General features: G+C 34.3%; 1 protein-coding gene across 9 annotated transcripts in view; it reads left to right on the top strand.

The window, feature by feature from the left end:
- The window catches only part of LOC111023432 (uncharacterized), a 35,890-nt gene extending 19,174 nt beyond the window's left edge, over positions 1-16,716 (top strand). For 2 of the 9 annotated variants that reach the window (XR_015792244.1, XR_015792243.1), the window contains 3 exons: positions 14,079-14,257; positions 14,850-14,981; positions 16,210-16,716. Coding sequence is in view for 1 of the 9 variants with exons in the window: in XM_088126557.1 (XP_087982683.1) it covers positions 3,589-3,768; positions 14,079-14,257; positions 14,850-14,981; positions 16,210-16,232 (514 nt within the window). In the remaining 8 variants the exon portion in view is untranslated. Of the gene's footprint in view, positions 1-3,588; positions 3,769-14,078; positions 14,258-14,849; positions 14,982-16,209 lie in introns of all 9 variants that reach the window. The other 7 variants (XR_015792250.1, XR_015792249.1, XR_015792245.1 and 4 more) reach the window with 6 other exon arrangements.
- Positions 16,717-17,148: the final 432 nt, after the last annotated feature.

Genomic DNA, 17,148 nt, shown 5'->3' with positions numbered 1-17,148 from the left:
AATATGTGTTAACCATTAAGGAATGGTTATCCTCAAACTTTCAAATGAAAGATATGGGTGAGGCAGCTTATATACTTGGAGTTAAAATTGAAAGAGATCCCTCCAAAAGGATGTTAGCCTTGTCATAAGGCCAATACATCCAGAAAATTCTTGAAAGATTTAATATGCAAGACTGCAAACCCATTGATACTCCTATCGCAAAAGGCGAAAATTTGAGTCAAAGATTGTGTCCTACAACTCCTGAGGAAATAGAGCTCATGAGAAAAGTTCCTTATCAGAGTGCTATTGGAAGCCTCATGTATGCTATGATGTGTACGAGACCAGATATCTACTTTTCCGTTGGCATGGTAAGCAGATACCAGTCAAACTGTGGCCAACTCTATTGGAAGGTTGTTAAGAGAATACTTCGGTATCTCAAAGGCACTATGAATTATTCCCTATGCTACCAAGGAAACAATTCAGAATTAGAAGGCTAGTCGGATGCTGATTGGGGAGGAGATATGGATGAAAGAAAATCCACCTCGGGATATGTCTTCTTGCTCAATAATGGAGCAATATCTTGGAGTAGCAAGAAACAAACTTGTATAGCCTTGTCTACAATGGAAGCTGAATTTGTGGCACTTTCAACGACGGTATAAGAAGCAGTATGGCTTAAGATATTCTTAAGTCATTTGGGATTTAAAGAAAGTGCGCTTGACTCAGTATTGGTAAAATTGTGATAGTCAGGCTGCTATAACTTTCACGAAGGATCCCAAATATCACTCTAAGACAAAGCACATAGATATCGAATACAATTTTGTTAGAGATATGATTGCACAAAAGGAAGTAATTGTGCAATATATATCAACGAGCAACATGGTTGTGGACCCCTTTACTAAGCCTATTCCTTGAGAAGTATTTAATACCCACATTAAATATTTAGGATTGCGAAGGCTTTAAGTTTGTATTTCTGAACAAATTGTATTGTATATTTTAAACTATGGAATAAAGTTTTGTACTTTACTATGCATACACACAAAATGTTTAGTACGTTTAATGAGAAGTATGTCAGACAGTAGATTGACTCAATCACACAAGCAATCGCTTCTATGACTTGCGTGTCAATTAGAAATGAGAAAATTTTAAGTATTTTTATTATTGTAGTAGTACAATAAAATATAAGAGCAAGTGCCAGCTTAAAATGAGATATCGCCTTGATATGTGATCAAGATGAGATCATATTCACCTTATTCACCTTAAACTGTCTTTGAATGCCAGATGGAAGTTCTGATATCATTAGTTGATAAATTATTATGGTAGAGTTGAGGACTCAAGTTAGATATTGAGTATATCTGAACTATCATCTGTACAATATTTGGTTAAGACATACGCTTTAATAGGAAATAGTAAAATACTATAACACGTGTGCACAATTTGACTACCAAGGGTAGTAGAAGTTAATTGATCTCTACTTTTTTGTTGTGTGAGACCCGTGAGATTAAAAAATCTCCACAACTACCCTTATGACCTTTTTGGCTAAAATTTGGAAGTTCTATTACAATGTTAGCTTTCTTAGGGAGGTTGCCAATGGTCATGAATGATTCGATCTAATGGGACCTACCTAGAAAACAGTTGTTAGGGAATGAAAATATTTTAGGAAAGGGAAGATCATTTCGAGTGTCACATTATAGTGTATTCATATGTTGACCAATTATATTTTTGTAATATAATTGTGAATACACATATATGAAATTAATATTTCAAAAGAGATCTTGAGTTGTGATAAATGTGACTAAATGACTCTAGGGCACTTCATACTGACTCTACTCACTTATTCAAGTTACTTTACATACTTAACAGTTGTAAAGTGACTCGCTCTCGAAATTAAAGTATGACGGTCACACGACCTGTTTTTCTTGTATGATTTTTTATGCTGGTGAACTGGAATGTGTTTCCTGTTTTTGAGACATTAAAAGAGCCCCATAAGAAGATGGGACATAGTGTTTTTTGTGTGGTCTGCCCATAATGAAAGTACATTATGTGCGAGTGGAAGATGTAGGGTTTAATTAAAATCCAGAAATTCAAATTCATTTTGAATTTAAAAATAGGGAGCAGTTATGTAACTGCTACCCCTAATATCTCTCCATTCCATCCTCACTGTGTGTGTGTCATTCGTGAGAATTTTCCTGGACAACGAAAGCAGTGTTCTGTAAAACACAGAGAAGGAAGAGAGTGTTGAATTGTCTCAAAATTCTTCACCACTTGAAGAATTCAGGCGGTAAATCGTGAGATCTTTCCATTCGTGATTGATCCCCGACCGTGACTTGGTTTTCGTGGATTCCGCTGCGACGCTACAGAAGGTTAGTATCCTATCCCACGAAAAACCTAACAATTTTTTATAACTGAAATTCCATTGAAGCTGCTTTCAAATTGATGGAAATGAAGGAGGATTTAGAAGAAAACATTTGTTGTTGCGCCATGGACGAATCCACTGCCTTGAAAGCAATTCGGCACTAGTACGATGCTCTACCGTATGCTTGCTGGTTACTCTCAAAGGTTAACACAACTTCACGAACTCAGGCGTGCATTCGCCAGAGTCGAATGTAACCAAAGAACATATCATAATTTTTTTTATAGAAAACAGTAGAAAAACCAACAAGGAGAAAAACATCTATAGAATTTGAGGAAGAAAACTTTTTTCATCTCTATCTCCATGAAGGAGAAGAACAACTAAGAAAATAATCAAAACATTTTAATGAAATTAATTAATAAACATTAATAAGATTAATGAAAATATAATAACACATGTGAGATAATTATAGGTAAATGTATACTGAAGGTTGGAGGCAAGATGTAAATAAACACGTTTGTTATATATTAGAGTAATTGAAAATCCTCAAAGAAAGTTTACTCATTTATCTTTTAAACTATGAAATTAGTTTTAGTTATAGAATCCAACCATGAACTTTCTATATATTATATCACATATTAAAATTTTATTATTAGTTTAATAATAATATTTATTTTGAAAACAATTAAAGTAAAAAAAGGGATTTGTAATGAATTACTAAATTGCCATATTTATAAATATAGCAAAAACTTTTAGGTTTTACAAATACAACAAAATATTTGAAATCTGGTTTTTGGTTTTGTAGACATCGTATTTGATCCGGCTTATTTTTAATTTTAATTTTAATTTATATTATTGTATTTTAATTTATTGAGTTTTATTTTAATTAAAGAATAACATAGGTTTACTTTATTATTAGTTTTAATATAAAGTTTAAATTAACTAAAATTAAAATGTTAGATTTATTTAAATGTTTCATATTATCGATAAGAAAATAAAAAATGGTTTGTTTAGATTTTGTTTTATTATTAAAATAAAAATGATTTGTTTTTAAGTAAATAATTTTATTTTAAAAAAGGATTTTGTTTTAATTGAATAAAGATTTTATTTTAACAAAACCTTTGATTTTCAACCGTTTTCCCTCTTTGATTTTTTCCTGGTCAAAGGCACATAACGTGTCAATCTTCTCCTTCTTTTCCTTCCCCTCTCCTCTTTAACCATCTCATTGTTACTGTTATTTTTTTTTTGTGTATTTAAAGGGCACACAACACAGAAGGACACAGGGGCAGAGAGTTAGAAACTCATCACCGTATCTTCTTCTCTCCATCTCTCTTATCCCGCCGTCACCACTTTTCTCCTCCATACCCACGACCTCCGACAACGCAAGGGAACAGTGCGACGACAGCAGCAACAACCTTCTTCCCGGTAATGCGTTTTACGTAAGTATCAAATATGTTGGAAAGAATTTTTTTTTTAAATGAGGGAAATTGGCTTTGGAAATCATGGTTTTAATTTGAAACAGATTCTTTTGTTTCTATCAAAATTTTTTTTTTTAGAAAAAAAACATTTTTTTTAAGAAAAGTTTTTTTTTTACATTTTTTTAAAAATAAAATGCTTTTAGTAAGAAACCTTTTTTTTTAAGATAAAAAAAATCTTCTAAATTAATTTTAAATAAGTTTTTGAAAATAAAATAAGGATTTTGATATTTTAAAATTTGTTTTAAAATAAAAGGTTTTCTTTTTCTAATAAAGAAGAGTTTTTTTAAATGAAATAAATATAAACTTAATGTTATTTTAATAAAATATTTTACTTTAAAATTTTGGTTAAAATACGTTGAAAAAAATAGGAGTTTTAATAAAATAAATCTTGTTTAAAAAAATTTGGATTCTTTTAAATTTGGATTCAAAGTTTAAGAGACTTTTTATTTAAAATATAGTTTTTATTTAAAATGTAGTTTTTATTTAAAATGATTTTTTTTTACAAGGTTTACTTTTTGTGTCAACTTTGTTTTATTTTTTAATTAAAAACGAATATTCTGTTGCAGAATTTTAAAAAATGGAGGAGATAAAAACAGAGTATTTTAGAATAAAATCCCATTTTTTTAAAAATAAAATTCCTTTTAATGGTTGGGTGGTTATGGTTTTCAAAAGAATCTTAACAAAAAAAATCAGTTTTAGCAAATAAGTTTTGTTAAAGTAAATTTGACTTTATTTTTAAATAAAAGTTTTTTTTTTCTTTTAAATAATCTTGTTAATTTCGAAATAAATAAAAAAAGTTATTTATTTGTTTGTTTTAATTGAACAAAATTCGTAGGTTTTTTTTAGTTAAAAAAAATAAATTAAAACCTTTCTTTTTTTTATTTATAATTTTTTTGCTAAATAATTATTTCAAAAACTCCAATGACAGAAATTTTGCTAATGGCCTTTATGCCACTCATACCTATTAATTCAAATCTTATAACAAAGTGTGAATTAATATAATATGGGACATTTAAAATAAAATAAAAACATTTTTCTTTGGACCAAATGAAATAATAGGATAATTTTTTGACAAAATGTGGTACCGTTTTCGAACGAGTGTCATAGGGTGCTAACACCTCCCCTACGTTCAGTCGACTCCCGAACCAACAATCTGTTTTCGCAGACCTTTCCTTTATTTTTAGGTGACCAATCACACCTCGTAGATGATTGGTGGCGACTCCAAACCCTTATCTCGAAAGAGACCCTTCAGGGTATGACGTCAGCCGCTCCGCGTCACGATGACGTTGCAACAGCTTGGCGACTCCGCTGGGGATTATTGAGAGTCAAGCCATTTATTTTGTTATTTATTATCCGTTATAAAATAGTTTGGTCCATTTCTTTGTAGGATCGAATGACAACACTAGAGGGGGATGAATAGGGTTGCTTACCACTTTTTGAAAATTAAAAATAAATTTAAAGTAATGAACAATTATGCAACCAATAAAAGAAGATTAACAAGAAGAGGAAACATTGAGCAAAATATTTAAGTAAACCTATATGCAATCTACCAAGATTCAAAGTAGGTAAATACTGAATTTAAAAGAGAGAAGAGAAGAGAGTGGTGACACCGAGAAATTTTATAGTGGTTCGGAAATTCCTACTCCACTCCCCAAGACTCCTTCTTGGGTATTTTACTGCAGTGGCTCTCTTAATGGGTGAGAACCAAACTGATCGACCCTCTTTTTGTCCTAGGCTAAAGAGAAACCCAAAATCCTTTTTACTGGTTCAGGATCCAACCAATTTACTTTTCTCACAACCCAAGGTGCACCCACACCTTAATACAATTCAAGAATTCAAAAACAAAGTAGATTACACAAATTTTGCACCAAAGTAATGGCTAAAAAGCCACACTCTAATGAATCTCTCACAAAAAAATTGAGCAAGTTATGTGTAGGAGAGAATGAAGATTTTGCAAAAGTTGAGAGGAGAATTTGAAAACAAATGATTTTGATTTGGTAGTTGGTGTGTAGAATGATGGAATTTGGTGGCTTTAAATAGAGTTTCTATGATGAATTTTGGCCATTGGATTTAGGGCAACAAAGGATGAATGGTATAGATTAAGATGTGAGGTAAGGAAATGAAATGAAAACATAATTATGGTGATTAAAAGAAATTGGTGGAGATTGAGAAATCATTGAGATTGTGAGTGATTGAGGAGATTGTGAGTGATTGAGGAGATTGAGAGAAATTGGTGGAAATTGATTTGTGGAGATTGAAAGCGCCACATGTCATCTTCTCATTTGTTCGATTGTTGGATGCCACGTCAGCATAAGTATGTCCTCTTGATGTCACATGTCAACTTCTAAGCGGTCCACTTGTCCATGTCACCCACCATGTAGGATTTGTCCACGTCACCCACTACGTAGAATTTTTCTCCTAACTTGTTTTGACCATAACTTCTTCGTTTAAACTCCGATTTGAATGATTTGACAGACATTTGTTTTGTCTTTTCGAGCTCTACACTATGGACACTTTCAAACACTCAAATTGTTAGTTTATACTTTGTTTGTGATCATCAAAATATTTGGTTTGATTGAAGCCATAAAGCTAACATTCTTTTTATTGTAAATTTTGTCTTTTAGTTATTTGCTTTTGTAAGTTTGCATAATTATGCATCTCTCACATACATTCACAAGCCTCCTACTTGAGCTTTACCTTTTTGGATTAGATCGGAGACTGAGTAGTGTGACCTTCATGGAATTGCGGTTCCCGTGCAGGTACATGAAATTCTCCACTCAAGTCGACCATACTGCCAAAGCATATGGAAGATTTGGGGGCAATTATCCTCTAGGATTCATTAGTACATAACTTCACACCATATTCATATTGCATTTTATTTACTCTCATTTGTTCATTATTTATTTGTTATCAACATGCATCTACATCACATTTATTTTACCTTTTTTTTAGTCACATATTTAGCCTACTTCAATTTAGAAGTGTTGCCTTTCAAAGGGATTTGAAACGTCCCTATGTAGGCCCACCAAACACTTTCAAATTCATTAATTTTTTTATCCAAAATTTAGGAGTTAAACCTTAATCCTAGAATTAAATGTCATGCATATTCATGGCTCTCTCTTAGGGTGAGTTAGAATCTAGCATTGCATTTGCATGCACTAATAATTGCATGAAATATTGTTTCAAAAAAAATAATTGCATGAAATATGTATCATGTCATTAGGGCACTTTGTAGCATATTTAAATATTTTTTTTCTTTCCGTAAGGAAAATTAAACTGAAAAATTCTATAATAAACTAAAAGAATATATCTTGCAATTCCGCATGTCCATAACATAAATTTAAAAAATATATATATCTTTTGAGTGCAACATTTTACATGTTCATACCATAAATTAAAAAAAAAAACATCTACTATTTCCATGCATTACTTCATGTGTCCATATTATTAAAAAAAAAAGGGTCTATATTTCGCATGCATCATCACACATGTTCATAATCATTTAAAATTTCTTTTAATTTGTGATTCAACATTTGCATAACATCGTCTCATGCATATCAAAATTCTATTTTTAAAAAAATCAAAATGTGTGTATTCTCCAATACGCATAATTAACACGAACTCTTAGAAAAAATAGCTCAACAACCACATATTTATCATTCTTTATATACAAGGTACATAAAGCAGTATAACATGTGAGAACTTAATGTTGAGGTAAAGAAAATTAGAGACGAAATCCACGAACGGGTCATGGAAGATTTGAGTGCTGAGCTAAAGAAAATAAGATATGAGTTTCAAGAACAGGTCATGGAGGTGCAGGATGTAGAGCTAAAGAAGATGAGATAAGACATCGATAAGATTCAGGGGCAGGTCACAAAAATTTTCAATGGCTTAAAGAATATTGTTACAGTTGGGGACATTTCTCAACCTAACAATTTAGTCGAACCTCATAATAATTCATCACCTAGGGTGGACCCACCTTTTTGTCAACCAACAGAGCGCTTCCGTCAGCATAATTCGTCACATGAAGATCAGCTTTTCAAGAAATGCCAACAAGCTCCTACAATCTATCAGGTTGAATTCACATTCCAAAATGGACTAACATCAAAGGCCAATTACTCATATAATTTAAAAGGTAAAGAAAAAGAAAATGTTACCAATGGAAATGCTGAAGAAGTTAGTGAAATTTCCTTTATAAACCAACACAAGCATGACATAGGTATGACCCATGCCGAGCAGGGAATAGAAAAAGAAACTGTAGGGAAAGAAAGTGCACGGAGATGGAGAGAGGCAAACGAACAACTAACAATGCCTTTAATTGATAAAGAGCCACAAAATAAAAGCTCCATTAAAAGGAAAAATAAAGTCCATGCAGTAATCTCGAAGCGCAAGTGGAGGTACCAACAAGGATTTGCGGTATACAATCCGTCTACAGTACCCATAAACTCATCAGCTTTATAGAATGACCTAAATCTAAGATTGTCAGCATTACCTTACAATCATAATAATCGGAGGCAACTAAAGCAAGAGAGTTTTCATCCAATCCCAATATCCTATACCGAGCTGTTATCACAATTATTTCAAAGTCATCTATTAGCTCCGGTACCTGTAGAACCATTGCAGCCACCTTATCCAAAGTGGTACGACCTGCAAGTTCGTTGTGGTTACCATGCAGGAGCTGTAGGTCATTCAATTGAGAACTGTACTTCACTGAAGCATAAAGTGCAAGTTCTAATGAAGGCAGGATGGCTAAAGTTTTCAAAGGAAGATGACCTATACATGAAGCACTAGAATCATGAGTGCACAAGACTATGAAAATCAATGTTGGCCTATTGCTTTGCATTATCAATAAAGTCTATTTCTTATTTGAAGTCATCTTTGAGATTGCTTGCTAGTGTTAAAACGACAATGAAGCTTTAGTCATCTATGATTTGACTAAATACTTGTAAAAAATAATGTGAGTGTGTGGAAATTGAGTTATTTTTCTTAAAAAAAAAATTAAGTCATACATTCGTTCATGCACTACTCATATCATATCATTTGTTGAAAAACAAAAGAACAAAAAAAAAACAAAATTTTTTTCTTTGAAAATGCTCTCGATAAAAATAAAATGACATGTTTTGGAAATTTTCAATGATAATTTTTATATGGTCTACTCTTATAATTCTTGTTAGTGGAGACCTTAGCAAGAATCATAAACCAACCATTGTAAGTCACTTGGAGGAAACGAAAAAAAAGTGAAAAAAAGTTGTGAAAAAGAAATGAAAAATGGGAAAAAATTAAAATGTGAATGTCTTCAAGGTCCTCAATGAGATATAATCTTTTTCAAAACTCAACTATTTTTCCAGACTTTATTGTCGGGCTAAATCCGTAACTCAAACCAATTTTATCTTGGTCTTCCTATTGCTTCTCATGTGATAACCAGGAAACCATCAAATTTCATACTGGGGCAACCATGCCTATTGAGGTGAGAAACCAAAATTGCTCACTCTGTGTAAAACCTTGAGCTTGGCCTGCTTTAAGCCTAATCTACCTTGAGCCTAGCCTACTGATATATGGTAAATATAGTCAACATTGAGAGTTGACCATTTACTGCAAAAAAATCATTTGCTCAGCCCGTCACATACAATTTTTGTGATGAATATCAATATTTGTCTACTTACCATAAAAGTCTTTTACTAAGTCTGCCACATCTAATTACGTGGTAAACGTCCAAAAATCCACCTAGTGTTACCTTGAGAACTTTGAAGGTAATGAAATAACATTGAACTCTTATGATTTGCTGCTTCATGAATCAGTATTTTTGATTGCACAAGTATTTCCCTATTTTGACTTATTTTATTCACATTTAAAATTTTCTTCCCAAATCTATCTCATCTTTGTTCTTCAAGCTTAATCCTTCGTCTAGTTTTTCTTTTGAGTAAAAAAGTGATTCCAAGACCAAGGATAGTGATTTTGAGAATTGGGAAGTTAATGACCTGAAAAATAGTCTCAAGATATCAGTCTCCTTTGATGAGTTTTGTTTGGAATAAGTTTCATCATGATACTGAACCAACATTGGCAAACAAATAATTTGAAACAACGGTCAAGAGGGTAAAATGCGACTTATGCATGATCAACATTTTATATGTGATTGCACCATATTTTGTTTGTAAAAAAAGATTATGTCCGGCCAAAAAAAAAACAAAAAAAACAAAAAAAAAGTAAAGAAAAATGATTAAAAGGTCGTGACAATCTTTTAGTTCAGTGACTCAGGCAATCAATATAGATCAACAACTGTAGTTTCAAAGGCTTAAAGGTCCTCTTTACAAATTTTCAAACTGGGGCAAAGTCGAGAAATGCTATGTTGGGGCAAAATGGTAACTGCATTGTACAAAGCTTTGAGACAAAGGTCATCTTTAGGCTGAGATTGTTACATTGCACAAAATATTTCAATTTTGAGAAGTTTTCAACATTCACAAAGTGTACTCTACCTAATAAGGAGCTACACTTTGAGAAAAAGAGAGGTCCTTTACATTCAAAGTGGATTGCATCAACTGCACGTCGAAGCTAGGGCTAAAAAATGAACTTTACATTCAAAGTGGACCACAACAAAATTTCCATGAAGAATAAAATGTGGCTAGAAAGATGATTTCATCGAATACTCAAAGAAAGGGTGAGGTCGATGAGATGAACTCTTGGGGAGTTACGCAACCAATTCTCAAAGTTATTTGTCGAAAGAAATTGGATTATTGCTACTCTTATGTTCATTTGATTATAATCTCTTACCCAAAGGTTAAAAAAAAAAAATCAATCTCTTATTGTTCCAGAGATTTGACAAAATATCCATGAATTCTTGGTTTCCTTTTCTTTAAAAAGGAAGCTTGCTGACTTTTATTCATCGTCAAGCTTTATTATAAAATCATGATTTCTATCCTCCATTACTCCTAATGTTAAATCCATTTTCTTGTAACCGATCTTCTTGTCAATTACAAGGCTGAGTTTATAAAGCAGTTTAATCAAGCAAGATGTACAATGTTATGAATTACTTTTGACAGTTATCTAAACTGCCACATGAGTTACCTCTACAAAAGAATCCCCCACCAAACCTCATATGGTTGAGAAATTACCTTGATGTATATATCTTTTATCAAGTGAAGACATTCATTTAAAAAAAACGAAAGCAAAAGAAAAGGAAAAAGAAAAAAGTTGACAGTTTCCTCCAATGTCGACATTACCTTTTCTCAGTTGATTCTTTGCTAAATAATTGCTAATAATAAGGATGAGAGTAGATAATATCTTTGTAAAATATGGAAAAACGTCTTGTTCTCTCAACCATATTTTCACAAATCATGCATTCACATCACTTGCATACATATTCTTCAAAAAAAAAAAATAGTTTTCATATCATGATTAGATTATGAAAATTTAAATATCATGCATTAGGCATTCATAGTCACAGTCTACTATTTGAGCAAAAATAAAAATGAGTATCATGTATACATGTTGCAACCATTTAGCTTTTAGAATGCATATACATTATTGCATCATGTATTGAGGGTCAAATTTATTTTTTAAGCTAAATAAAAAACATATCATATGCTGTCACACATTTTTCAAGTGATAAAAATAAATACAAAATAAAATGGAGCATCATTTGTCATTCATGACATTGGGGCAATACACATTTGTAGATGCACCCATCCATCATAAGATAGTTGCGTCAGAGGTCACGTATCAACTTCCCGTGGAGCCTCATACGAGTCTCTTTAGCTTTCCTCGGACTTTAGAGTTAGAGCTAGTTGATAGGTCACACTCAATTGTTAGCGACAGGGTACCCAATCTTCATTAGCTATTTCTGGTAGGAGCTCTTTCGTTTATAAGGGGACGCAATTTAATATCAGCACAGCTTTGTACCACCTCCATTCTTATCCCATCCCTTATGATCTCTGGGCATTCCAATCATTAACTCCTCACGCCGTACGACCTTTTCTAGGACCGACCGACGTCTCACATGCACAGGTACCTACGTAGTATATGTTGATTGCCAGAATGAATTGAATTGGTCTGACCTCTCGCTCAGATGTCAGATTCCCGCTACAATAAGTACTGTATACTGCCATTGGAAGTTTGCATTTGCATGAACACATGGATTTTGTTAGTCTGATCGTCATGCGTAAGTGCATATCTCTTACACTTAGAAAGTTTAAAAGGATTTCTAAACCCTGCACTCAGGTTAAAACCTTTTTACAAATGAAATAACTTCAACCTTTTTTGGAAATTACATTTTATTTGTTGGAGATAGCTTTTTTTTTAAGCGAAGTTTTATCATTTTGATATTTCAACTATCTACCGAGTCAACACCTGTTATGGCCGAGCAGACCAAGATCTCCTTTGGTCTCGTTCCCATTCTTTGTTTGAACCGACCTAGATACGTCTTACTCAGACACATATTCCGACAAACTCCAAGACAGCACGTCGTGATTCACGTTTACCTTGAAGAGTCGTTTAGGCCTTGTCAGGAGTTCTGTCAGAGACCTCGCCTATATATAGACATCATTTGCTACTATCCCAGGCACGCTAACATTGTATTTTCTCTCGAAGACAACTTGGATTCTTCCCAACTTTGACGTTAGAGTATTTTCTCTTGCAGGTCTCATACTCAGCAAAATTCAGCTCATCCTCAAGGTCATCATTCTGTCCCAGTCGAGCTCGTAAGCTTGGAAATTTTTGTGATCAAACATTTATATTCAGTTAAATCGAACCCGATCCAAGTCGAGGTCGAAGCCTGTTGTTAAAGCCAGGTCCGTTGCATTTTATCATTTCGTTAAATCGAACCCGATCCAAGTTGAGGTCGAAGCCTGTTGTTAAAGCCAGGTCCGTTGATTTTATCATTCGATTAAATCGAACCCGATTCAAGTCGAGGTCGAAGCCTGTTGTTAAAGCCAGGTCCGTTGCATTTTACCATTCGGTTAAATCGAACCCGATCCAAGTCGAGGTCAAAGACTGTTGTTAAAGCCAGGTCCGTTGCATTTTATCATTTGGTTAAATCGAACTCAATCCAAGTCGAGGTCGAAGCCTGTTGTTAAAGCCAGGTCCATTGCATTTTATCATTCGGTTAAATCGAACCCGATCAAAGTCGAAGTCGAAGCCTGTTGTTAAAGTCTGGTCCGCTGCATTTTATCTTCGGTTAAATCGAACCCGATGAATGTCGAGGTCGAAGCCTGTGTTATAACCAGGTCCATTGCATTTTCTCATTCGGTTAAATCGAACCCGATCTAAGTCGAGGTCGAAGCATGTTGTTAAAGCCAGGTCCATTGCATTATATTTTGGTTAAATCGAACCCGATCAAAGTCGAGGTCGAAGCCTGTTGTTAAAGTCAGGTCCGTTGCATTTTATCTTCGGTTAAATCGAACCCGATCCAAGTTGAGGTCGAAGTCTGTGTTATAGCCAGGTCCATTACATATCATTCGATTAAATCGAACCCGATCCAAGTCGAGGTCGAAGCCTATGTTATAGCCAGGTCCATGACATTATCATTCGGTGAAATCGAACCTGATCCAAGTCGAGGTCGAAGCCTGTGTTATAGCCAAGGTCTATTGCATTATCATCCAGTTAAATCAAACCTGATCCAAGTCGAGGTCGAAAGTTGCTTTAAGTTCAGCCCCTATAATTATCGAACCTAATTGGGATTTACCTTTCGAGCTCATGTGTGATTCTAGTGATTATGCAATAGGAGCTATGTTAGGACAACGTAAAAACAAGATCTTGCACCCTGTATATTATGCTAGTAAGACTTTGACCGGTGCACAACTCAATTACACTACTACTGAAAAGGAACTGTTAGCAGTTGTGTTCGCCTTTGATAAGTTTTGGTCTTACTTGATAGGCACAAAAGTCATTGTTTTTACTGACCATTCTGCTTTAAAATATTTATTTGCTAAAAAAGATGCGAAACCACGTTTGATACGGTAGATTTTGTTACTTCAAGAGTTTGATATTGAAGTTAGGGACAGGAAGGGTACTGAAAACCAAGTTGTTGATCACCTGTCTAGATTGGAATCCCCGCTCTGTGATGATGGAACTGTTATACGTGAACAGTTTATTGACGAGCAACTCTTGTGAGTTGATTCAGTTCCGTGGTATGCCGATATAGCAAATTATTTAGTAAGTCGAATAGTTCCTTATGAGTTTAACAAGCAACAGGTAAAGAAATTTCTAAATGAAGTTCGATTTTATCGTTGGGATGAACCTTTTTTATATAAGCTAGGACCTGACAATATCTTACGCAGGTGTGTAGCAGAAGAAGAGCACGAGGCGATATTAGACGCTTGTCATATGTCTCCATATGGAGGACATTTTGTAGGACACAAAACCGCAGCCAAAGTTTTGCAAAGTGGGTTCTTTTGGCCCACTCTGTTCAAAGATGCACATAAGTTTGCCCAGGTTTGTGACAAATGCCAACGAACAGGTAATATATCTAAACGCCACGAAATGCCTCAAACCCCGATCCTTGAGATTGAAATATTTGATGTGTGGGGTATAGATTTTATGGGTCCATTTCCATCTTCTAATGGTAAGCTTTATATATTGTTAGCAGTAGATTATGTTTCGAAATGGATAGAAGCCATTGCAACTGCTACCAATGATTCTAAAGTTGTCATTCGTTTTCTGTAAAAGCACATTTTTACGCGTTATGGAACCCTGCGTTGTCTGATAAGCGATGGGGGGCTCATTTTGTGAATAGGTCTATGCAAAAGTTGCTGGCTAAATACAATGTGCGTCATAGGGTTGCAACAACATATCATCCTCAGTCGAATGGGTTAGCCGAAATATCTAATAGGGAGATAAAAACATTTTAGAAAAAACTGTAAATCTTAACCGTAGGGATTGGTCTTTGAAGCTTGATGATTCACTTTGGGCATATAGGACAACATTTAAGACCCCCCTCGGCATGTCCCCCTATAGGCTAGTCTTTGGAAAAGCATGTCATTTGCCTCTTGAGCTAGAATATAAAGCATTTTGGGCTACTAAGAAATTAAATTTTGATTTGTCGGCTGCAGGTGAAGCGAGGACGTTACAATTGTTGGAATTAGAAGAATACAGGCAATTTTCTTATGAGAATGCTAAGCTGTTTAAGGAAAAAACTAAACAGTGGCATGATAGGCGTCTTCGGCCGAACAATCTTCAAGAAGGTGATCTGGTTCTGTTATTCAATTCTAGGTTGAAACTTTTTCCTGGGAAACTTAAGTCTAGATGGTCTGGTCCCTTTAAAATTTTTAAAGTCTACCCATATGGGGCAGTGGATCTAGTTGACTCTAATGGAAGTATTTTTAAAGTAAATGGGCAGAGACTTAAGCCATATTTTGGAGAACCAGTGGATAGAGGAAAAACCTCTATTAAGCTTTCAGGACAATAAATTTTTGCGAAAAATGTTTTTCCTTCTTATCCGTTTTGAAAGAACAAAAGTAAAGGAAGGAAGTTTTTGTATCTTACATTCTTTTTGTTTAATCATAAAAAGTTTTGCTTATTAGGAGAATGTTCTTGAAAAAAAAAAAAAAAATTACGCAGGCGCCTGGCACTTGCCCTTTGCGAAAAAAAAATCACGCAAGCGCTTGGCGCCTGCCCTGTTTTTTCCAGCATTTCGAAAAATCTTTTTCCTTCGTGGTTTGGGTTTCATTTTCGAATTTTATGGGTTTTATTTTGGGTCAAACATTAATCCTTTGTGATTTAAGTTTCAAATCTCTCCTTAAACTCAAAAATACTTCAAATTTTGTTTCCCTAATCCTATTTGGAATTCAAACATTTTTTCCTTTTCGATTTAGGAAACCTCGTTTGAACTTAAAACTCAATCTCTTTCCATTTAGGATTTAGTTTGGGGAAAGCTTTAAATAGACCCATTGCCTAAGCCTTACACCTCAACAAAAACCCACACAACTCTCTTCCTCCCCTTTGTTTTTCGGAAAAAAATACTCCCTCGCCACCCTTGTTTTCGATTTTCAGCCACAACCAAAAAGAAGAAGACATTTCCAGCCTTTGTTTATTTCTATGGCTTCTTCTTCTCAACACACTTCACTCCCTACTTCTCCTTCCCATGCTCCTACACAACCTCCTATGATGGGCCCACATGGTTATGTAAATTTTCAGCAGCTACCCACCCTTAATATACCTCAAAACAGTGAGTTTAGAGCTGCAAATCCTCAACTTCCTCAAGTTGCTAAGTTTTGCTTGAGGACAAGCAAAAAGTTAAGTTTGGGGGTATGATTACGCTTGTTTACATGCGTAAAAAGAAGGTTTTAGATGCTGTTTTTACTATGTTTTAACTTTGTTCCGGACTTTTTCTCGGTCGTTTGAGTTCCAATTCATGCAAAATTCATATATGATGATTTGTGGTTGGCTTATATTGTATTTATAACATTTTAGGACCATTTGGGAGTGCAAATTAATCAAAAGAAGCAAAAAAACGGAAAAACCTTCATTGGAGGCGTCAGGCGCCTGGTAGGCTGCAGAAATCCTGGTTTTCTTCCAACTTTGCCCTTAATGAAACGCGTCTTCCAATGCGTTTTGGTGGTTCCAACCGATGCATACGTGTAGAAGAAGTGTTCCACTATCAGTTTGAGCATGATTTGGTCAGTCAAAGGAGTTGGAAATGGGTGATCCACCAGCGTTTTAGGACCTGCCTAACCAATTCTGCACAACTATAAATTCCAGCAGCTTCTCCACCAAATTCATCAAGCTTTTCTTCCTTCTCTTGATCATTCTTAATGTTTCTTTGTTGCTTTCTAAGTACTTTTGAGTTGCTTTCATTAGTTGCTTTTAGTTTTTAAATCCCGAGCACTTTACATTCCTTTATTGAGCTTTGTTTTATTTCCGTTGTTACTTAGTTATTTTCTACCTATTCAAATTTATAAAAATCCAGCACTTAGCTTATCTTTACTTTGCCTTTACTTTATTTTTAATTAAGAGAATTGTGTTTTTGGAGGAAAGAGCACGTGACACTCCCCCTTGCTTAAAAGAGAAGGGCGAAGCTCTCAATCCCGAACAAAACTCTCCGTTAGTTAACTTTAGTTTTTCACACATGCATTTTAATTTCAACCATTTTACTTGCTGTATTTTCTTCAATATGTCTTTCTAAATTTCCGTCTCTAGCCCGGTTATGGATAGTTAGCCTTTTATTTCTAAAAAGGGTTGCTAAGAAGTAGTGTTTTTGCTTTCCACTCATTGCTCAACATGCTTTCCCAAAAAGTTAGGATTTAGAGAAGGCCACTGTAAGTCTTAACAAGTCAATACTGAAAAGGTTGCTTATTTGCATTGTTGAGTGGTTAAACCGAGGAGAGGAGCGCCTTAGACATAAGGGTTCCG

The sequence above is a fragment of the Momordica charantia genome (assembly GCF_013281855.1).
Source record: "Momordica charantia cultivar OHB3-1 chromosome 7 unlocalized genomic scaffold, Mcharantia_2.0 BLBB01000007.1, whole genome shotgun sequence".
Lineage (NCBI taxonomy): Eukaryota > Viridiplantae > Streptophyta > Magnoliopsida > Cucurbitales > Cucurbitaceae > Momordica > Momordica charantia.
This window is presented reverse-complemented; position numbering and strand designations above follow the sequence as displayed.